The sequence below is a fragment of the Seriola lalandi genome, unplaced genomic scaffold (genome assembly GCF_002814215.2).
Source record: "Seriola lalandi dorsalis isolate HSWRI2012SDOR001 ecotype SW California unplaced genomic scaffold, Sedor1 jcf7180002054939, whole genome shotgun sequence".
Taxonomy (NCBI): domain Eukaryota; kingdom Metazoa; phylum Chordata; class Actinopteri; order Carangiformes; family Carangidae; genus Seriola; species Seriola lalandi.
Genome location: NW_019525659.1, coordinates 2043654 through 2066370, shown reverse-complemented (window position 1 = coordinate 2066370; position 22717 = coordinate 2043654). Strand labels below are relative to the sequence as shown.

Sequence of the window (22717 nt, the reverse complement as noted above, 5' to 3'; positions counted from 1 at the left end):
TAATTACTTACTTAGGGTTCCTTTGATTAGTGTTAACTTGATTTCCTTTGTTTTTCTTGTGTTAAATGATATTTTGAAATGTGTATTTTCTTTGAATTAGGTATTTTGTTTTGATTTCTATTGGGCAGTTATCATTTGGATATTTAGAAGGTTTTTTTAGTTCTTTGTACATCTGTTTTCTAGGTTTAACCTGCCCATAAGTTGTTGTTTATTTCTTTTGTTCTGAGTTGCAACTCCCCTAATTATATTTTATCCCTGTTTCAGTTGTTGGAGGCCGCTGGTGGTGGCGGTGGCGGTGGCGGTGACTGGTGGTGGTGTCCCCTCATTTGATGTGCTGTGCTCCCTGGTGTTGGTTACTTCAAAGTGTGTGTGGGTGATTTATTTCTATTTATTTATTTTGGGTGAACCACTCCCCGTTCACTGATACCTGTCCACCTGGTAAGCCTCTGCTCCTGACTAGTTGCCCTTTTTGTGTGAATGATTTTGATTATTTATTTTAACTGACATCAATAAAAGATATATCTTTATACCTTGAACCACGTCTTGTGCCAAGTGAATAGAGCGACCCTGTGTGTGTCCAGTAGTTAAAACCAAAATTCCCTGGGGGAAATTCCCAGGGTGGCGTTGTTGTGCAATCGTGTAAATTTCTCATCATATTTGACATCTGTTAGTGTGATCATCCACCCTACCCTCGCCACAGAGACGAGTTTAGTAGATGTCATTGGATGCTGGATCATCAACAGAAACAGTGGCGGTGACAAAGCAGCTTCTCGCCTCAATCAGCATGTTGAAGAAACCATCCTGTTCCACACTCATGAACTTTGTACGTTTGTAGAGGAGAAACAAACAGAGAGACGACAGGGCTTTGTCTTCATCCTATCCTCCTATTTGGACTAGAGAACAAATAAGGTAACAGGATGAGGAGATGACCTTTACCAGCAGGAAGAGGAGTGAGAGGGTGAAGGTGTACCGACTGGTCTGATAATCTCTTACTTACTAAAGGCTGTGTCCACTGCTCTCCATGTAACAGGCGCTCAACAGCAGTCCCAAACAGCAATATCATCATCATCATCATCATCCATGAATCCTCCTGTAAGTATGAAACAAAATGACAATTAAACACAAACCTGTCTATGCACCTATACTGTGTATTTGTATCTTTTTATTGATTATCTCTCAAACAGCTATTTTCTTTATCAAAATGTGTTATTAATTTAGTTATATAGCTATTTATTTGCCCTAGTAATGTCTCCCATGTTATTGTCAGTCTCATAATAATATCACAGGCTTCATTGTTCACCTTTGTTTTTTATTTTTATTTTTTGCACTGATGTTGTTTCTTCATGTCTTTGTCTTTTTTGTTGTTGTTGTTTTGTGCGGTTTGTCTTGCACTGGTTGTGTGTTCTCTTTTGTGTATTTTTAAAATCTTCTCTATGCGTCCTTTAAATTGCCCCCTTGGGGACAAATAAAGTTTGTTGAATTGAGATGTATGGTGTCTTTCAGTAGTTGTTTTTCTCCTACTGACCACAAGGCGGCAGCAGAGAGGGGGAAAATCCAACACTACCAAACACACAGAGCTTTGAAGAGCTACAACCGGCCCAATACTACTAGTTACTTATAAATCTATTAACATAAGTATTAGTATTACCCTGGCTATAGCTGTTAGACCTACTGTAGTTACTGCACTGTACAGCTGTGAAGATAAATCAAACATCTGTATTCAATAAACAAAACTTATTTTCAGCATCAACATTTTATTGAAGAGAGAAAAAAGAGCATGAACTCCAACAATTTACATCATCTACACACATGAACTCCTGTACAGTATGTCACAGTATTTACACAGTTTGTGCTGCTTTAGTCCCTCCCACCATGTTACTGTCAATCACTGGACACTGTTTCTTTTCTGGGGGGTCATATTCAATCTGAACACATCTACATACATGTATTCACAACATCAGGTATTCTTCTAGAATGGATAGAACACTGGTGTAAGACCAGCTCCTACAGAGAGTGATGCATTATGGGTTGTTTGTAGCCTTGCCAGTCTGTCAAGTCAGTTTAGCTGTGTCACAGTTCAGGGGCTGCATCCTTCAGAGGACATGGTCTATGAAGGTGTGGCTCTTCTTAGGCCGCAAAGGCCAAACTGAAATGAGACATTCTGGTCTACGTGCCATTACTGTTTTGTTGCAAAATGTAGCTGCTGTTGCCTAGCAACCTTGACAGCACATAACTTTTTTTTCACAAAAACTTGAGGTTTTAAGACCCTAAAAGTTCTACCATTAGCTTTTGAACTGAGCTGAAACCCGATACTGACACTTAATCCTCAGGCTCTCTGTCAGTTTGTTTGCTGATATATTGTTTTCATTACCTGCTCACAATGAATCTTGGGATAGGTTGGACCACGAAAGATCTACCGATTGGAACCTTCATGGCCCAGGAGAAGAACACCCCAGACGCATTTCTCAGGAACCTCTGAAATGGGACAGTCACACCGCTGTGATGCAATCGGTCTTCAAACACAGAATCTGAACTGGGACACAGCTATGGTGTCTTTTTAGAATGACCCAGCTCACTTTAACCTGTCAACCTGTGTCCAGTGTTTCACTTCCTTAGAGGGAAAAAATCCTGATGACATTTGCCAACGTGTTTACTGCAAATATGCACCATGGACTGAATCATGTGTCAAACAGCCAAAAATGACTGAATGACGCAGGACGTCATGATGAGGAGCCGGACGAAGAAAAAACCTGACCTCAAAACCTTACACATTGTGTGACTAATAAAAAGACAGAGAAGAGGGATTTACATTCTTTATCCTGTTGCAGTATTTGGTCTGAGTGGAGGGTCATGTTTAGTCTGTAGGTCTTTTAAATATGATACTGAAAGCGATTTTCTGACATATTTCTCACACTATCCGTAAATTCCTTTTTGTGACATTTCCAGTTATTCTCATGACATATTTTGGTCTGTAGTCGAATGAGACAATCCCAGAGAAGTTTGGTCCACTGTGTGTTATTTATGCTGCCACTTGGGGGCGCCGAGGTCTAAGGTATAATAAAATCTCTAAAAAATAAATCTCTATCTAACTTTGTAAGTATGAACGCTGTTGTTCAGGAGCTGTCATCAGAAAACAGAGGTGGGATCTTTGTTTGTGGGGCCCCAGAGAGAGTCCAGCATCAGGGATCTTGAGATCAGTCTGCTTTCTTTGGCTTACGGTTTTTCCACATGACAACAGCAGTGAAGGCCCCTGTGGAGAGGATGAGTGTGGTATTAAAGAAATGACAGTCTCACACTTACACACTTTTTCCACCAACATTAGCAGGTGTAAGCAAGCTTTTTAAACACAGGTAAACCTGCTAATAGAAGCTGATGGAGAGATGGAGAGAGAGTGAGCTGCTAGCCGCCGTGCTAACTGGTAAAACAGATCTGTGTCAGGTTAGAGCTCCTGTAAAAGTGTCAGAGCCTCTGTATGAGACGCTTCCATCAGTTTTTAAAACTTATGTCAGGGCTGCAGCGCACTCTTTCATCACAGAGCACTGTGTAGCCGCAGTGTCTGCTGTTACAGCACCACGTTGGACAGGTGACAGAAAGAGGTGAAAATGAGCAAGTTCACCTGGGTGTTGTGTTTACACCAATGCTGATCAGAACTGGAGCCGATAAATACCTGCGTCTACTGCAGAGTCATGTGACCCAGGTGTGAATGCTGACTGTTCCCTTTTCCATTGCCAACAAAAGACTAGTGGAAAAGTGGCTAATTTAATTTAACTCTGTATGTAGAAAATGTAGAGTCCATTGTTCAGTAGAACACACCAGTGTGCTGATTTGTTTGTTGCATTTTAAGCTGCAGACAGTCCACTCACCAATACACAGGAGCAGTATTACTGCAGCGATGCCAGGCAGGATGACCGAGTACTCCCGAGGAAGAAAGTACTTGTGCAGCACATGATCACTGTCAACAAAAGGCTGGAAGAGGACAAAATATCACATCATATATCTAATATAAAAAGTTTTATTAAATGTAGTTTTAAAAGACTAAGTTCCGGCTGGAACATCAGTAATAACAATGTTGTGCTTTCAAATTATACATTTTAGTTCATTTAGGTGATTTTAAGATTTCAGAGTCAACAAACTCTCTAACTGAGCAAACTTCCTGTTTCAGCCTGATGAATGTCACCTGTTCATGAGGTTTGATCATTAGCATCATTGACATGTAGGAAACTGCCATATAAAGCTGCTTCTGCTCTGTCTGTGGGCAGGTTACATTCACAAAGAGTGACATGAAGAATTCTCACTGCAAAGCTTCAGCTGCCAGACATAATCAAACACACTTAACTGAGTCAACAGTGATACGATAACAATCTGAACAGGTAGGCTACAGCTGACGACAACATGACATCAGAGTGATGCTGGACTGTGGCAGAAATAAAGAGGGGCGGTTTAATGTTAGACACTAAAAAAACGTATTTCTTAAGCAAAGCGGATCATGAGTAATATGGGAAATGGTCGACAGCACACAGAATATCATTAAAAGCAGTATGAGATGTTACACTGAGGGAGCCGCAGAGGATAAGACTGGACAGAGACTCTGAGGTAGCTATGGTTGCTAGGCCAAAATGTGACAAGTAAAATGAACAGAACAGAATATTAATTATGAAGTTTGTTTTAGTTGATTTTCAGTATCACATTTAAACTCTATATGAGAAAACTGTGAAAAAATGTCACTAATCAGTCAAATTGTGCCAGAACAGATCTGTTTTTCAATGAGGCTTCATTATATGCAACAGGACAAGAAAGGACTGATGTGAGCTTTAAGCAGCAGCTGGTTGTTTAATAAACTGTCCTGTGCAGACACAGCAGAGAGCTTTTAGAGGACGAGGTGTTGTCATCTATATTCAGTCCAGTGGAGTGGACCAGTACAATTGTTCAGCTGAGGTGAGGCTCAGTGACTGGGATGTTGGGGAGAGACAGGACCTACCAGGACTATGACCCAGACTGAGTAGTATGTAAACAGCAGGAGGCTGAAGACAACAAGACTCATGCCAGCTGCTTGATCCACACCTGTAGCCTGAAGACAAAGAAACACAACAGCATCACACCTCCATGAGACAGATTCAAATAACAAGTTGTCAAAACTCAAAGCAGCAGAGGATGAGGTGAGCCAAGCTTCAAAATGCTGGTTCCTCCATTTCCCATCATGCAACTATCTGACCCAATTATAGGTCATTTTGAACTTATACATTACACTTATATATGAAATCTCTATTGCATGTCATTAGCTTGTCATTGTTGTTTGTTAGTGTGTCGATGTTAATAAAGTTTTAAAGGGAAAAAACTTACAATCAATAAAACTCAAGTTATATAATTGTTAAATCTATCATTAAGTCACAATAGAATCTCAGTGCTGTTAATTCTCCACTGAAGAGGCACCTCACTGCAGTGACAGCCCAGGTCTGCTCAGCATGGACGCCCACACCAAACTCCATTCAAATATCTTGAAGTTAAGAGTTGATTTGCGTATTCGCAATATAATCACGTAGCACGACACCAGATACACTTTGTTACGAATTAGCAGAGCTCTCGTATAAATCCGGCATAAAAAATGTGAACGAGCTTTGAAAACTGTTTCCTTAAAAGCAGACTTTCATTTATGAATTCAGTTCAGCAGGAACATTTGGGGTAGATAATAAGCTCTTCTAAAGTTCTAAAGAGAATCGTTTATGTCTTTAGCTATTGACGGGTTTTATACAATTGTTATAAGTGACCATAAATTAAAACATAAACTAAAACAGATACAGAAACAGAAACAGGTAGAGAGAAGCTATAATGGATTTTACGCCCAGTATCCAGCTATAAGCTAACACTGTTCTTGATAACTCTGAGGTGTAGCTACAGTAGCCATGTGTTAGCTTCATTATCGGGAGGAAGAGTCGAACTTCTAAGTCTCTTTCTCGTTTTCTGAATTAGCAACAGCTATATATAGCTTTATCTTTATTTCACCGGTTTAAGGTTGATCAGTTATCTTTCTCACCATTTCTGACGTGTACTGTTGTTTGCTGACGCTTCCTGCTATTTCTTCTTCGTGGTATTAAATGCCGCTCATCAGCTCCATCAGTAGGTCTCTGCTGCCCCCTGACGGTTTACAAGAATACTATTGAAACTATCAGCTGTCATAATGCACTCAGGTTCTGTGATTGCATGTGTTGATACTTTAGCATCTGTTTATCTGCTCAGTCTATCTGCTCCATAGCCTACTGTTGGGGGTTTACTCTGTAACAATACAATATTTTTTTTTTTATTTATGTTGCAAACAAGAAGGTATTGCATATACAGTACACACTGATGTTTCATTCATTCATTTTGACTGGTATTTCTGAAAATGTGTACTCAGTACTCTTACTGATTACTCTGTAGTCAGAAATATATGTGCTCAAACATTTTTAAATCAGTCTCATTCCAGCAGTCTTCATGCACGGGTTTGCTGACGTTTCTATATGTACATGTAGTCATCCTGTTTATTACCAGCCATAGTGATTCTCAACTTGTGTGTGTCTGTTTGTGTGAGTCATCATGGCAAAATGTGGTCCTGGAGACACCTACTGTAGCAGGAACTACAACAGAGGTGGTGTGAATACAGGTGTCTGTCTGTCTGTCTGTCTGTCTGTCTGTCTGTCTGTCTGTCTGTCTGTCTGTCTGTCTGTGGACAGATTTTGTCACTGCAAGGCAGAGTCACAAAACAGGCGTGTAGTTGAGACCAAAATGAAGACTGAGTTTGAAGATGGGTGTGGTCTAATGATGTAGTGGTGGCTACTGAATACTCATGTACTCATGTAATGATGTAGCAATGATTGCCAAGCCACTCATGAGTCTGAATGTTAATAGCTGTGATCCTATCACAAGATAGTCTCTACTCAAATATATTTATTTCCTAATTTCCTAATGTTCTTAAATTGCATCATAAAGGTTCATTTATGACCTTGGAAACAGAAAAGAAAGTAACTCAAGGTCCTTACTTACTAACATTTCCAGCATTTCCAACAGTATGTCCCTGTCTTCTGCAGCAGAGGAGGACTGCTCTGTAAGCTCTGGAAAAGCCAGTAAGTGGACCTTGAGTTAAGTTGTTTGTTTGTTTGTTTGTTTGTCTGTTTGTTTGTCTGTTTGTCAGTCCTTCTCATTCTCATGGATGAGATATCTCAGTAACACCTTGATGGAATTTCTTCAAATTTGGGACAAACATTCACTTGGACTCAAGGATGAACTGATTAGATTGTGGTGGTCAAAGGTCAAGATCAGTATGAATCAAAAGATGAAGTGATGATGATTCCAGGTTTCACCACTTTATTTGGTTTGTTTATGCAAATCAAACTTTATTGCTCCTCAACACTGGTGTCGTTTACATACAGATAATATCAATAGAGCAGATCACTTGTTGATGTGACTCTTACATGTGTTTACCAGCAGTTACAGTTACAATGTGTTAAGAAAAGAACTCCATCATCAACTTTAAAAAGAAAAACAAATGTACCAAGAATTTAGATAGAACATTGTGTAACACAGTTGGTTTAACATATTAATGCTGTGTTTTATATGCATATATTTATTATTATTCTCATAATTTCACAAGTATTGGCCTTGTTTAGTTTGAATTTAATAAATTACAAAAGTCAGAATAAGTTTTATATTCTCTTTCAGTACCACAACCACTAATGCAGCATATTCCCAATGTAATTATTCAACAATTCACTTTAATTTAAAATAATCAAGAGAGAAAAATCCCATTCACCACATGCATAAAAAACATTCAGTTGTATAATAATGGAATAATATCACAGGCTACACATGGTCAAGTGCAAAGGAAAGAATAAGTAAAGAACAAATCACAGTTGCAAATGATTCACCAACATGGTTCCCTTTACTGTAATGACCACACCCTCCACTGTAAATAATAACTGTTTATACGTTCCCATCTCACCATAACACATTAGCTTAAACATACAATTCTGTACAAATCTGTAGACCAGCCTGCTGGTCTGGAAGTAAAAGGAAAACAGACTGGAGGGATAAATGTGCAACAAGGTTCTCTCCGTGGAACCCCATATGTTCTATATGGACAGGGACTGACCCCATGTACACAGATACAGAGAACTACAGTATCTGGGGCCAGTTGCACAAAACACCTTAAGTTAAGATTTCCCTTAAAGTATGAGTTAAGGTTTCCTCAAAATAAAAACAGTTACACAAAACAACCATACACCTCCTCCTTAAGCTTTCCTTAAAATGTTATATATATATATATATTGGTCTTATACTTAAGGCATCATTTAAAGTCAGTTACACAATTGCACACAAGGCCTTAGCACCAAGCTAAGGGAAAAGACTAAATGCACCTCTGACTCTATCTTTACTGCAACAGGTGATAAATGAAGAAAATTAACACATCCCAAGAAGAGTGGGAGAACACAATGGACCTTTAACAATGAGGAACTGATTCTACATCACAGATCTGACCTGCAGTCAGTGGTTGCTCTGCAGTTTCATGTTAAAAGTGATAACAGGTATCACAAGCTAATGGCAGCAATCAACAGTCTCCATCAAAACAATAGAATTTTACTGCTGTAAATTACTTAACTTTTTTTCTTACTTAGGAAACCTTTTAAGAATTTCTGTGCAACACTTTTAAGTAACTCCTTCAGTTAAGGAGAAATTAAAGTATCATACTTAAGTAGAAAAATGAAGGTGTTTTGTGCAGCCAGCCCCTGGGGTTTTCTCTGGCGTGGGCAGAAATAGAAAACTCTGCTGTGGCTGGAGTCACATTAAGTTTCCCACAGTGTCCTGCACAGCATTAATGCAGCATGTAGCCAGTATTAACCAGGGATTAAAGGACTAGAGGAAAGATACACACACACACACACGGTGGCATATTCACACATACAGTACAGCATCAACACAGACATTAACATACACATACTGCAGACCACAAACACTACAAACACACACTTGAGTCAGATGGGGGTGAGGATCTATTGTATACTGTCAGTCCTGGTACAACAGGAGCTTTGTGCTGCTGCAGCTGAGCGACTGACCTCAGTCAACCCCCACCTACAGTGTCACAGTCAGCTCTGTGCACTGGGACAAGGACAGTTTACAGTGTTCACAGGCCACTCCACTGTGATATGAAAAATAGTTTTTAATCCACTGTGAGTTACAGTCAACACCATATTGCAGCAACCTTTGAAAGCAGAAACTGCCTACAACTACAAAGTGCATGAAGCTCTGTCTGAAGTAAAGTACATTAATGAACCTGTAGGTCCATTAACTGACTTAAATTGATATATTGAGACTATTTGGTCCAGCAGCAGTCAGCTGATTATCAGTCACTGATCCATATGCCAATCATATCTTCCAAACAGGTAAATCAACAGTAAAGTCAATCTTAAAGCGGCACACATCATTTTTCAAATAATAACAATGGATCAAACGACCATGTGTAATGTGAAGTTGGTCGATGGCAGTGACAAACCCACACAGGATTATCACTAGACTCTGCATTGTTACACTTTTTCTCTCTCAGACCGTCTCTCAGGCTCTGAAAGCTCCAATAAACCCACTGTACCTGCACAGCCAGAGTTACATGAAGTCAGAGACCAGCTGGGCCGATTGCTCAAAACGCCTTAAGTTTGATTCTTGTTAGATTAGGTTCGATTAAGGTTAAGGTTTCCTTAAAATAAAAAAAGTTACATGAAACACCTTTAAGTTAAGGTTTCCTTAAAATCACTTCATAAGGAATCACTTGAAGTCAGTGAACCTGTTGCATTGACAACCTAAGCGACCAAAATAAGGCAAAAAACTAAAGGTACCTCTGACTCTATCTTAACTGTAACATGAGTTTACAGGAATAAATGAATAAAACGAAACAGATCCCAGGGGTCAGTTGCACAGAACACCTACAGTTAAGATTTCCTTAAAGTCTGAGTTAAGGTTTCCCTAAAATGTTCACAAGTATTTAAGATTACTTAAAACGCTATCTTAAGCGCAACATGACCATGTTTCTGCCAATAAATGAAGAAAATGAACCCTTTAAGAAATTCTGTGCAACTCCTTCAACCAAGGAGAGATCAAACCTCAAGTGTCATGATTAAGTAGAAAACTTAATGTGTATTGTACAATCAGACCCAGGAGTATATTGTATATATGTATCACAAGCGCTATCGCCAGCACACAAACTGTCTCCATGGAAACAGTAAAATTTGATCACTGTAAAATCTTTCACTTCATTTTTACTGAACTAAGCACAACTTTTGAGATATTCTGTGCAACACCCTCAACTCACTCAGCTAAGGCGAAATTAAACCTTAAAGTGTCATACTTTTGTAGAAAACTTAAGGTGTTTTGTGCAACAAGCCCCAGATATTTCCCTCATGACCTGGTGGAGACCAAACATAGAGCTAAAAGAGAGGGAAGACCTTGACCGAGATTGATAAGTGATAATATATTTTCAGCTTACTTTCTGCAAAAATCAGTTAAGGAACTTTTCAACAAGGAAAAATGTTTTTATGGACAAACCATTCATATAATAAATCTGCATATAGAGTTGTGACATGAACTTGAGCACATTCGACCAAAGCTTGAAAAAGGTGAATAACATTTAGAATTCAGGCAAGTGAGCACATCACAACAAGCTCACATTCTTGATAAGTCGATAAGAGCATTCAGATTCAGATTCAAAGAGTAAGGACTTAGTAAGTACAGGGAGTGGACGGTTCCATACGGCCAGCCATATGAACATAGGATGCTGTCTCCTAAGAGCATTTTGTCTGATAAAAAGAGCAATGGCATGAAATGCGGAAAAGAATAAAGACATTTTAAAAAAGAACATGTCAGATGTCATTTTAGAAAACTGTACCATCTCCGTTTCATTTTAGTGGTTTCTAACAATCCTCCCCACAGAGTACACATGTGCAAAATATAGAAGTACATACTGTACACAGGCATCAAATAGCATTAAAATATCATAAAGCTTTCAGTTCCAGTCTGCCCTCAGTCAGAGCCTCTGACGGCTCTGGTGCTGCAGCTGCTGAGTCCTCGTCAACTTGTAAAGTCAGAAAATTATCACCACACATTCACCAGCTGCTTGATTTGTGAGGTCGTCAGTCAGTGGTTAAACCAGAAAGTGAGCCAGAGCAGTGAACAGGCTGTCACATGAGTTTATATAGAGATGAACCTTAAACACTGTTTCCAGTTGTCCATCGAGAGGACTCATGGCCTGACTTTACCACAGGTGTTACTGACTTGTCAGGTGATCAGGTACCACTTCCTGGTGATAAACTCGGAAACGTTCGACTTTCAGAGTTGACAAGGTGCTCCTGAACGCAGCATTATTTCAGTGTTGGACTACACTTCTCACACTGTGGTGGTTTTCAGGGTATTGTTCAAGTAATTTCTGGTTCTAATTCTTGGCACTGGTCAAAGAGTCACTGGGTGTGTTTCAGAGTGGTCCTCTTTTCAGTCTGTAGAGGATCCCAGTACAGGGAACTGGATCACAGCAGAGGTCACTAACCTGTCACAGTATGGTTGCTAATCAGCACAGCTTCATCAAACTGACTAATTACTGACTTTATTACCTGCAGCTGTCTGTCTTCTGAAAATCTGATTTTTTTTTGTCATATTTGACTTTCAGCTGATGAGTAGACTGTCACTTGGCAACTGACGACAACACAGTACTCACGGCAGACATTTTGGACATTAGGAAAAGCTCAGGAATATTAACAAAGTCGTGTCCTGATAAACTGGGACATTGACACTGAAGCAAGCATTCATTCATTCATTCACACACAGTAGTAATAACGCTTTATCCTTTAAGGGTCACAGGGGGGCTGGAGCCAATCCCAGCTGACATTGGGCGAGGGCGCAGTACACCTAGACAGGTCACCAGTTTATCACAGGGCTGACAGATAGAGACAAACAAACATTCACACTCAAATTCACACCAACAGGAAGGAGTCACCAGTTAACCTGCAGGTGTTTGGACTGTGGGAGGAAGCTGGAGAAAACCCACACAGGCTCAGGGAGAACATGTGAACTCCACACAGAACCCAGGCGATGGTGCTAACCACTGCAACACCATGAAACTGCTGCAGCTGAATGGAATTCAGACATGATTCATTTTATAATTTATACCTGTGATTTTCCTACTGTGACATGTATACATGTCTGCTCTGAAACCGACCTGCTGCCTTGTGAGTTGCTGTAGTGTAACCTCCAGTCAGGGACGACAGTGAACAAAGACTTTTACAAGTGATTCTCCAGATGTTCCAGGAGCCAGGTCTGACACACACCCAGTGTAAAGAAATAATTATTGGATTACTGTAAATTCTCAAATAGAATCTGGCAATTAAATTACAGCCCAGAAGAAAAGGAGTCACTGGTGTTTCTCCTTTTAAAATAATAACTAATCTCTGTACTATTAGTGTTTAGTTTGCATCAGGCACATAACTGACGACTGCTAACACTGCTAATGCTGGTTAGTATTGTTCAAATACAGCATCACAGCTGCATAACACAGTGGTGAAGGGACAACAGTCCACATATTAATGCAAAGGAATTAATTCTGTATTTCTGGACACCTCGGTATCAGCAGCTAGCCTGATGCTAACACTAATGCTAACTGCTCTTTCTTCGTCTGAGGTAAAAAAAAAAAGCCCCGTCTACTATTTGAGAAAATACAGTAGCTATGTTAAACACACTTTCAACCACCTGATTAAATAAAGCAGAAAGGCTCAATATCTGTATCATAGTAGTCTTATATCGAGCTGCGCGCACATGCTCACAGACGATCAGAGAGTCGGTAACACGCTGATGTGGCTGGAGATGAGTTCATGTGTCAGTCAGTGAGACTCGATGACGACCGGCTCAAACACACCAGGTGTTCCTCTGAGAAAACACAAACACACCATCATTTAGACAAAGTGCTGCTGGTTAAGAGAGACGGAACAGTAGATGTGTACTGTACCTGTTGGCCAGAGTCCCACTGAGGGCAGTGGTCCCATCTTTACTAACAAACAGTCTCAAGTTGCTGTCTGAAGGAAGAAGAAGAGATTGTTAAGGTTGTGATACACGAAGGTTCTGCCGAAACGAAAAGAAAGAAAGTGAAACTCTGTCCGACCTTCATTGTTGCTGCTGTCAGAGAAGTTCTGGCTCTGGACGATCTTCTCCACGATGTCGTCTGCATCGATGCGAGTGTCGTCCACACAGCTGGGCTGCCTCTGCACGGTGTCCTTCTTCCTCCTGTTGTCGGGTGAGAGAAAGACCAACTGAGAGAAGATTCAGACCTGAAACACGGCAACACTCTGCAGGAGCTAAAGGCAGACAAAGGCTCTGCTTCATACAACAATCATATTACAGTCTGGTTGTATAGAGTTTTCCAACAAATCCCATGAAAAGAAACTGGTGAAACCTTAACTTCAGGTCATCCACATCCCACATTTGACATGTAAAAGCTGTTGATGCTATATTGTTATATTTAGTTTTTATTTTTTTTAACCTTAATAACTATGGCTTTAATACTCCACCACAGTAAATAGAGTCTGGTGATATCACTGCATAAATCTGCCCAACCCAACCTGAGCAGAGGCCTGACCAGCCACAGTGATTAAAAACACCTGTGAGGCTGTGCAGGGTCTTTAGTAGATCAAAAAGCAGGTGTTATTGATGACATTAACGATGTCTCAGTCCCATTAAGTATCACACATCAGATCCCTGGACCAATCAAAACCTTCTCATTTAATAGCTGACATGTATGTGAATGGTTAATGAGGCGACTGGCTCTGCCTGGAGTCAACAGGAGAGGTTCACGCTGGAGTGTGTCCACTTCAGTTAAATGCTTATCTATCAGTCTTGTTCTGAATTTAGATTTCATGACATTCATGTTCACATACATTCATTCATTATTTGCCTCTGATAACCAGTCAAGCTGCAGTTTACATCCATGTCTATCCAGACTCATATAATATGTGGTGAAGACTTTCAAGGATTTCAGTGAAGGGGGTTAAGTGTATTTTGTCATAATTAGCAGATGAATTCTTGAGTAATGCAAGATGCAAATATGATGTAAAACAGGGTCAACAGAATTCATTGACACCTAGGTTCAATAAGCTCAAGCAGCAACCACCTGCAGTTCCTTAAAATGACCACTAGAGGTGGTCAATCCCCACAGACTCCCATGTTAAGTTATGTTTATAGTCTGGTCCTAAAAACAGTTTTAGTCTCTAAAGCTAATTTCCTCCTTCATGACAACTGTTATCAAGGCTTAACGTTGTGTATAATTGAGGGCGTGGCTGCTTTGAGTGACAGGTGGGTGCCGCCACAGTTGGCTAGTTGCTCAGTGTCAAGCAACTACCTGTCTGCTCAGCGTCACCCCAGCTCACTCAGTCAGTGACGGTGATCTCTCTGTGTGTGTTGTTGGTTCTTCTGGAGGATTTTTCATGTAAATATCAGACAGGTAATTTGACCTGTTGTTGACTGACTAACTGAACATGAGGAAGTCTGTGTTCCTGTTTTTAGAGGTGAGTCAAATTCTACTATTATTTTTTTTATATGTTAGCATTAATTAGCAGGTATCGGTGTCTGCGCTCACCATACCTGGCTTGTTAACTTAGCTCATTAATTGTCTAATTTGTCAACCAATGTATTGGCCCTGGGTTAACTCAGGTGTGTCTGTATGTACCTGGAGGACCTGTTGGACATGAGGGCTGCTGCAGAGGGTGGAGGAGGCCTCTCTGGTTTGGTAGGAGTTGCTTGTCTGTGATGCTCGGTGGGGGTGGAGGGATGCGGCTGAGCAGGGTGGGCGACCCCGCAGGAGGTGCTGCTGCTGGAGGAGGCGTTTCTATGGTGACTGAGGTCAGTCAGGCTGGAGCAGCGAGAGTGACCTGTGCTGTAGCCTGGAGGAGGAGAGGAGAGTTAACAAGGAAAGTAGATGAGCAAAGTATCTTATGATGTGCAGCAGAGGTAACTGTCATTTTGGCCAAAATTTTCAAACCAAAAAAGAGAATAAAGTAGGTCATGTGTCATGTATGGACATGCCTGGATTAACTTGCTATGGGTAGAGGTTGTAGAAAGCAGCCTCTACTGAGTGGAGTCCATTCTTCCCTCTGTCTATCAGTTTGTCCTGTGTCACTGATGGACAGTGTCACTGTTTTACCTTCATCTGTCCACAGCACTTGTTTCCAAAATGACTCTGGCTGATCCAGATGTTGGAGGTGCTTTGATATCGGCTCTGAGCCTCTCTTCTGATTGGCTGACTGTGTTCTGAGTGATCAGATAAAAATATAGCAGATTGCAGGTCAACACTCTGAGAAACCAAATCCTGCAAGGTTGGATGGTGGGTCCAGGTGGGCGGGGCTTGGGGCATGGCTGAGAGCAGTGACTGCTTTGTTGTGACATCACAAAGTTCCAGAAGTCCTGACGGCTGGTTTTAAGGCTCAGTTTCTGAATACAGGCTGTGTGCATTTCTCTTTGGACTGAGGCTTTGATACTTTCACAGTATTAATATAGAACCTAGACCTGATCTATAATCAAACAACACATGGACATCTATCTTTAGACTATATGGGACCTGTAACATTTGAAGAAAAGTTAATTTCAGTGCCTGTTTGCTGCAAGAGTTTCTTTCACATGGTTGTATTATCAATCAGGACACATCCTTCTCATGTTGGGTCATGGTGCTTGGCTCATGGTACAAATTTTCAATTTAATTACCACAAATTATGTAACATTAGGCTTGGGCTAATATCGAGAGACATCGTCCGAGCCAATGTAACACACAGTAACACTACAGCGCTCAGGGCTCCTGGGTTTCTGGGGCCCTAGGCCTGTTGCTCACTTTTCCCAGTTGGTAGTCCACCCTTGGATGATGCGCAGCACCACCACTTGATTACATTCACCCCAGGTCAAATATTGTCCTACTGCTCTCACAGCACCTCCCTGGTCTCAGCAGGAGGAAGTCAAATGTCTGATGGCAGCAGGAGGAAGTGAAGGGCGCTCTGACCTGATATCTTGCTGTGCTGGCTGGCATAGCTAGCGCTGCGGAAGTGACCGGTGTGAAAGACCTCCTCTGGACTGGAGACACTCTCCCCCTCCTCAGGCAGCCCTGTAGTCAGGACACACACAGCCAACACACACTGACACCTGACTCATGGACATGGATCAACACCAACAACCTCAACACATATCAAATAAATACATGTCATCAAATATGATATGATCAGCCTGTAATCATTTCAGGGCAGCTGGGGTCAGAGAATAATGAAGCTGAGCCATTACCTGAGCTTCGTACCGATGACTGTCGGGGTTTGAAGGCGCGGGCTCCCTCCACGATGCCGCCCAGTGGCTGCAGTGTGGCATCAGTGCTCTCTCCCTTACAGTCCAGCTGCAGGGTGGGGTCCTGGTCCCCCGTGGAGACAGATTTGGCTGTGCAGGGGGGCCTGGAGGTCAAAACAAAAGGCAGAAAGTATAATGGGTATTTCAAAAAGTTAGCTTTAGCAGAGGCAGAGAGTTACAGAGTTACAAATATACAAGAAATATAAACATGGAGCTCAACTTGTAGTTCTACGCTAACATTATACTTCCTGTTTATATTCACCCAAACCCCAGAATTATGGGAACCTTATTTCCAAAACTTACATAACAATAACAACAGCAACAAAATCCAACAACATGAACTTGTTTTGTGTTGTGCTGTCATTATTTTTATTTTTTAAACTTTTCTAAAGTTCAGAAAGTCTCATCAACATTCTGCTCTATCCACTCTTACACTGATGACTGTGTTCAGAGTCTATGGACACAGACAATGGCAGGGTGGTGATGGGAGCAGACAGAGGAACTCACGTTTTAAAGCAGGGATCCCCAGACAGAAGAGTCATGTCAATTGTTACCTATAAAAAACAGATGTGTTAATAAACCTTAGTGCTGATTAGTCCAGTGTGTGTGTGTGTGTGTGTGTGTGTGTGTGTGTGTGTGTGTGTGTGTGTGCCCTGCCTTGAGGATGGAGTTGTCCTGTCGAGTGTTTTTGGTGTCGTAACCCTCCAGGATGCAGCAGCGAACTGTGGAGCCTGATCCAGCAAACTCTGCAATATTGAGATCAGCAAAACCTAACTGGAGACAGACGAGGAGACAGATGAGGAGACAGACGAGGAGACGGACAAGGAGACCGACGAGGAGAAGGACGAGGAGACAGACGAGGAGAGAGACAGGGAGACGGACAAGCATACAAACAATGAGATTTTTTTCTTTTCAAGATCTTATTCGCCCACTGTGAACCACATCAGTAACTGACACTGGACCAGTCCCATGGCGTGAGGAAGTGAATGAAGTCAATGACCTACTTTAACCTCCTCATTCATGATGTCTGCACTGTTTCCCTCCTGAGGGGCCACAGCTTGTGTTTAGCTCTACCTAATTTCCATTAATGTTCCTATAAACATATTTCATGCAAATTCTTCCATCCGAGCCTCTAGTCAATCTGAAAATGTCATTAAACTCTTTGCTGAGAAGGTTTTTTTTTTCTTTTCTGATTCTTAGTCCCACCTACTACGCTCTGATTGCCTGGAAACAGCCATCACTGAGGACATCTGCATCTTGGTGATTCAGAGGTCTGGAACCAGACTACACAAAACTCTTCTTCTTCTGTCCACCATTCATGTTGTTGACCGTAATGAATGCTGCAGCCTGTAGGGGTCACTAGCTTTAGCTTCAGACTCAATTTGGTTAATCATAAACTCACATTGAATCAACATAAAACAAATTCACAGATTTATCTAATGAGTTCCTTTCCACTGGTCAAAATGGAACAATCAGCATTCACACCCGGGTAAAATGACAGCAGTCACAGGTATTTATCAGTTCTCTGATCTGCTCTGATCAGCAGTGATATAAGCAAACCTGTCACCTGTCCAGCACAACGCTGTTACACCAGAAACACCACAGCTTCACTCGCTCAGAGATAAAAGAGTGAGGTGCAGCCCTGACATAGGTTTCAAAAACACACAATCACCAACCAAAGCGAGGCTCTGACGCAGTAGCACCACCCTGGAGATGAGAGCCTGCACAGCAGCTAGCAGCTCGCTCTCTCCCCTCATGTCTGTGTGTGTGTGCTCTGTAAGTGCATGTGATGACATCACTCCCTGCACTTGTGTGTGTGTCCTCTCTGGCAAATCCGTCTGGTAGTGTGAAAGGTGTTAATCACCTTTCTTCAGCAGGTTCATCTGTCATAAAAAACCTGCTTATACCTGATAACTTTGGTGTAAAAAGGGAAACAGTCACTGCTTTGATTAATGGTTCTTCTCTTGATGTTTTGATAATAGAAGACAGTACAGAAACTGACATGAGCCAACACACAGCAGACCACCTGCAGGAACCATGTGAATCACCTGAGAAGGTAAATGATCCCTGTGATCAGCTGACACTTGACAATATGCCAGCTATTTGTCATAGCTGCAAACAGCTGATACTTTAAACTACAGGTGCTTGAAGTTGAGCTGTACACTGCACACACACACACAGACACACACACACACACACACACACACACACATATACTGCAGTAAACACAGTGTGATCCTGATCCTCGTGAAGTTGACATGGTTGGAGTTTAACAGGTTTTACCATCTCTGACACTGTAAAACTCTGGTGTACAGATGAAGCAGCTCTTTATGAGCTCACACCGAGCTGGTTAAACATTACTGTTGATATATTTAAAGCAGCTGCTCATCACATCATCAGAGAAGAAACTCACCTTTGAGAAGGTTTTTCCTCCTTTGAGCTCCTGGAAAAACAGAAAGAAGCAAACTGTAACAAACACACATCACAGTATATGGAGAACATGTAGCCTGAGGACAAACCAGGTTTACACCGACTGTACATTACTCTCATCTTTACATTCAGAACCCAGAGAAGCACGGAGAGGTGGCTGCTGGGATTTGTAGTTCACCTTGCGTACAGAGATCCTGCAGATGCAGGGGTCCAACACACCGGTGATCGGGTTAGCGCTCATTTTACACACAAAGGAAAACTTCTTCCTCCATCGAACGCAGTTCTGCTGCACCTCCTCCCTGCACACACACACACACACACACACACACACACACACACACACACACACACACACACACACACACACACACACAGGTTGATGTGATGTATACAGGTGTAAACAAAGAGCTCAACATCCCCTGACACTATAATGATAATAATAATCCTTGGCATGTTCCAGGGGGGCTGTCTAGCTCCAGGCCACCTGCAGCCTGAGCCCCCTCCTCCTCCATTCATGGGGCCCCTGGTCCATCCTTTGCTGAAGGATGGACCAGGTTGACAGACTGCATCACATTTCTTTATAAAACACAACATGAATCTGAGGTATAATCTGATCCAGGGGAAGACAAACAAGGTGGACAGCTCACGGCCTCAATTCTTGACAAAGTGAGTCATGGGTCTTGTGATGAGCCTGAAACCTGATGCCCAAGAGACAAATGGAAATAAATCTGCATGATAGGAGGAGGAAATAACCTAACAGCGGATGTGTTCACATGTAGATCACATGTATTTGAATGTTATTAAACATAGGAAATAATATTCATCACAGGGAGAATCAATAGAGAAGGATCAGCTGTCTCTCCGGCCTCTTATTAGAAAACATGAAGTCTGTGAGGTTGAGGGTCCAGATGATCTCATCCTGGGATGTGACACATAAGACCGAGCTCAGGGGTTTTCCACTGAGTGTGCAGATTGAAAACAGATTTGGTGTTTATCTGCATGTAGTTTGATGTAGGACGTCTCTGTCTCTGTCTCTGTCGCTGTCTCTGTCGCTGTCTCTGTCGCTGTCCCTGTCTCTGTCTCTGTCGCTGTCGCTGTCTCTGTCTGTGTCGCTGTCTCTGTCTCTGTCTCTGTCTCTGTCGCTGTCTCAAATGATTTTAGTGGAGCACTGAGAGGATCTGATAAAATACTGTACGTTAAGCTGAAGATGGAGACAAACAGTTCGTATTAAGATTCTATGTTTCATGACGAGGCTGAACCAGGGATGAACTCTTCCCTGGAGGAGAAAGTGCAGGGGTTTATTACTGTCTGTGCATCAGATGGCATTAAGTCACATTGCTTCTATATGCAAAGCAGTGGGAAATCTGGATGAAGGAGGTTTCTTTGGAAGAAACTTGATTAGCATTAAATTGGTTCAGGAAACATCTTGAAATACTCAGTGAACCACTGCACAAACTCCTCAATAACAAACAACTGGTTCAGTTTACATGTGGCTGAGATGTCATTTGAACATTTTTTTTTTATTCATCATGAAAACCTCAGTTCATGTTGTTGAAATGATTATCCAGATCTGCGCAATAAACAATCACAGGTTACAAGGTTTCAAGTGAAGTGAAGTTCAGGAGAACATTTTTGAAAAGAACCTTTTTGATATTTTCTTGTGAAACAAACAAACTGAGGTCCACAATTAAAACCTGTCATTATCCGCCTTGTCTTCCTGTTAGACTGTGGCCCTTTGTCACTGTGACATAGGAGACTTGCAGATTCATGTTCCTCACAGTTTTATTAAGACATGACATTTACAGATCGTCACAATGCCAGTGTGATATTTGGCACCTGGTGCCAGAGGGAGTGGTGTCACTGCTGCAGAAGAGCAACTTCTCTCAGTCACTTCATCATTCATGGATTTTAACGTTTGCAGCGTTATGACATTGATGCTTTAATTAATAAACATAGCGATTGTTTCTCACATGAATCCTCTAATAAATATTTTCATAAACATATAAGTCAATGACACATAAGATGACGAGACATTAGGTCGGGACTCTAAGTCCTGTTACAGCAGCTTCTACCACAGTTAGAAACCTCAGAGCCTCATCTACACAGTGCTGCAGGACGATGTATTTCTGTAGTCCAACTCGCCGTTAGCATCATCCTGGTTCCCTCTACTAACAGCCAATGGGATTTTAATATTGTCTCTTGGATTATTAGAGAAAATAAACAACAGTTAACGATCCTGACAGGTTTAGTTCAGCAGGATCATCTTCACTAATGAACTCCACTTCATGATGTTTGAAGCCTAAATACAATCAGCAGAAGTAAAGAGCTAATGTTAGACTATAAACCAACTACACCACGGTCACATGACTTCAACACCACAGTCACATGACTTCAGCCTCACCCCCACTAAACTTCAGCTTGTAGTTTGATTCAGCTCTGACCTCTTCTTCCAAGGCCTTTCCTCTGACGGAGTTAGAGACAGTTTGTACAAACACAACGAGGCTGTAAAGGTGGACTGGAGAGTAGATCAGTTTTCATGTTCAACGTGATGATGTTTAACGTCCCCGACAACCTCTGTAGTCTCAGTTAGACACTTGTCAGCAACCGAGACGTAAAGGCCTAAAGAAATCAGGACTGGGGTATTTACTGACTGATTTTATATTGTAGATTGAAATGTGAAAATGTCTTGAGCTTGTTTTAACACAGACCTTGTTTCAGCCATCTAACCAAAAACACACTCAACAAAGCCATTGACCTTAGGACCAAACAACAGCAGGAGCCAAAATGTCCAGGTTTTAGGGCTCATTCTGTCACAGCTGAGGGATGACAGAGTTCAACCTCACTGACCTTTCACCTCCAAGGAGCAGAAAAAGTGTTTTGCACGTTGTTGCAAAAAATCACCTGCATCAACATGATACGCCGAGAAGAATCTATGTTATTCTCAAGCTGAGCCGGGAGGACAAGGGTTATCTCTCGATTTATCGGTCAGTCTTCATTCCGACCCTCACGGGGGGGGGGTGCTGGGCTCAGCCTTAGAGATAGGGTGAGGAGCTCTGACATCTGGAGGGAGCTCGGAGTAGAGCTGCTGTTCCTTCATGTTGAAAGGAGCCAGTTGAGGTGGTTCGGCATCTGGTTAGGGTCCTCTTACAGGTGCCCTCCTATGAAGGTCTTCTGGGTTTGTCCATCTGGTAGGAGACCTCGACGTAGACCCAGAAAACGCTGGAGAGTTTATACATCTCAGGATCTCCCAGGAGGGGCTGGAAAATGTTACAGGGCCGAGGGACGTCTGGACTTTTCTTGACCTGCCGCCACCGTAACCTGACCTCAGATAAGTAGAGGATGGAATGTGAAGGATGTGGAGGTGGTTCTTACCTACAGGTTATCTAGATGGGGAAACTGACAAGTAGCATTCCTTCCTTTAACGGCACAACAACTACAACTACACAACTTTCCATGTAGAAGACGCTGAACCCGACAATGCTCCATGACTGTGAAGCGGAGCGGAGGCGGGAAACAGCCTGGAGCTCAGGCCAAAAGGAGAGTGTGATCTTTGTTTGTGGAATCTGGCGTCCCTCCCTCTGTCTACAAACTGCTTTTTACTCACTAAGCTGATGACTAATGAGTAAAGGTACAGTAAAGGTGAGCTGTTCCAGCTGAGACCACAGCAGTATCATCAGGACACTAACACTAAAGCTGTCAGTGTGGTTCACTAACCTCTCTACACATCACACACTCAGACCATCAGTGTGCTGGGCTTGTCCCGACTTGGCTCTTAGACTCTGATGTTATCTGGAACAGCTCATTTCAGAGGAAACACTACGAAGCGTCCAGCTCTCTGCACACAGCTCTGCTGCCTCACTGATCACAGATAGTCCCACATGGTGGTTCTGTGGAATGAGATGTCACAATGTAG

General features: G+C 41.9%; 3 protein-coding genes across 4 annotated transcripts in view; all 3 read right to left on the bottom strand.

Moving 5' to 3' along the window:
* Positions 1–1420, bottom strand: part of pip5kl1 (phosphatidylinositol-4-phosphate 5-kinase-like 1) — a 37736-nt gene extending 36316 nt beyond the window's left edge. For both annotated transcript variants that reach the window (XM_087171668.1, XM_023397839.2), the window contains exon 1: positions 998–1420. The gene's annotated coding sequence lies outside the window, so the exon portion shown is untranslated. The remainder of the gene's footprint in view (positions 1–997) is intronic.
* A 314-nt stretch (positions 1421–1734) lies between these two features.
* On the bottom strand, positions 1735–6104 carry dpm2 (dolichyl-phosphate mannosyltransferase subunit 2, regulatory). Its single transcript, XM_023397824.2, has 4 exons — positions 6032–6104; positions 4979–5068; positions 3864–3966; positions 1735–3250 (listed from the first exon to the last, which is right to left on the bottom strand). Exons 1-4 carry the CDS (start codon positions 6032–6034, stop codon positions 3195–3197), a joined length of 252 nt encoding a protein of 83 aa, XP_023253592.1. The 5' UTR covers positions 6035–6104; the 3' UTR covers positions 1735–3194.
* Positions 6105–7321: 1217 nt separating this feature from the next.
* Positions 7322–22717, bottom strand: part of LOC111648128 (early estrogen-induced gene 1 protein-like) — a 26349-nt gene continuing 10953 nt past the window's right edge. The window contains exons 3-12 of the mRNA XM_023397896.2: positions 18983–19103; positions 18788–18817; positions 17032–17148; positions 16882–16928; positions 16318–16478; positions 16043–16144; positions 14723–14936; positions 13163–13284; positions 13010–13076; positions 7322–12930 (exon numbers count right to left, since the gene is read on the bottom strand). Coding sequence (XP_023253664.1) covers positions 12885–12930; positions 13010–13076; positions 13163–13284; positions 14723–14936; positions 16043–16144; positions 16318–16478; positions 16882–16928; positions 17032–17148; positions 18788–18817; positions 18983–19103 — 1027 coding nt within the window. The 3' untranslated portion in view covers positions 7322–12884. The remainder of the gene's footprint in view (positions 12931–13009; positions 13077–13162; positions 13285–14722; positions 14937–16042; positions 16145–16317; positions 16479–16881; positions 16929–17031; positions 17149–18787; positions 18818–18982; positions 19104–22717) is intronic.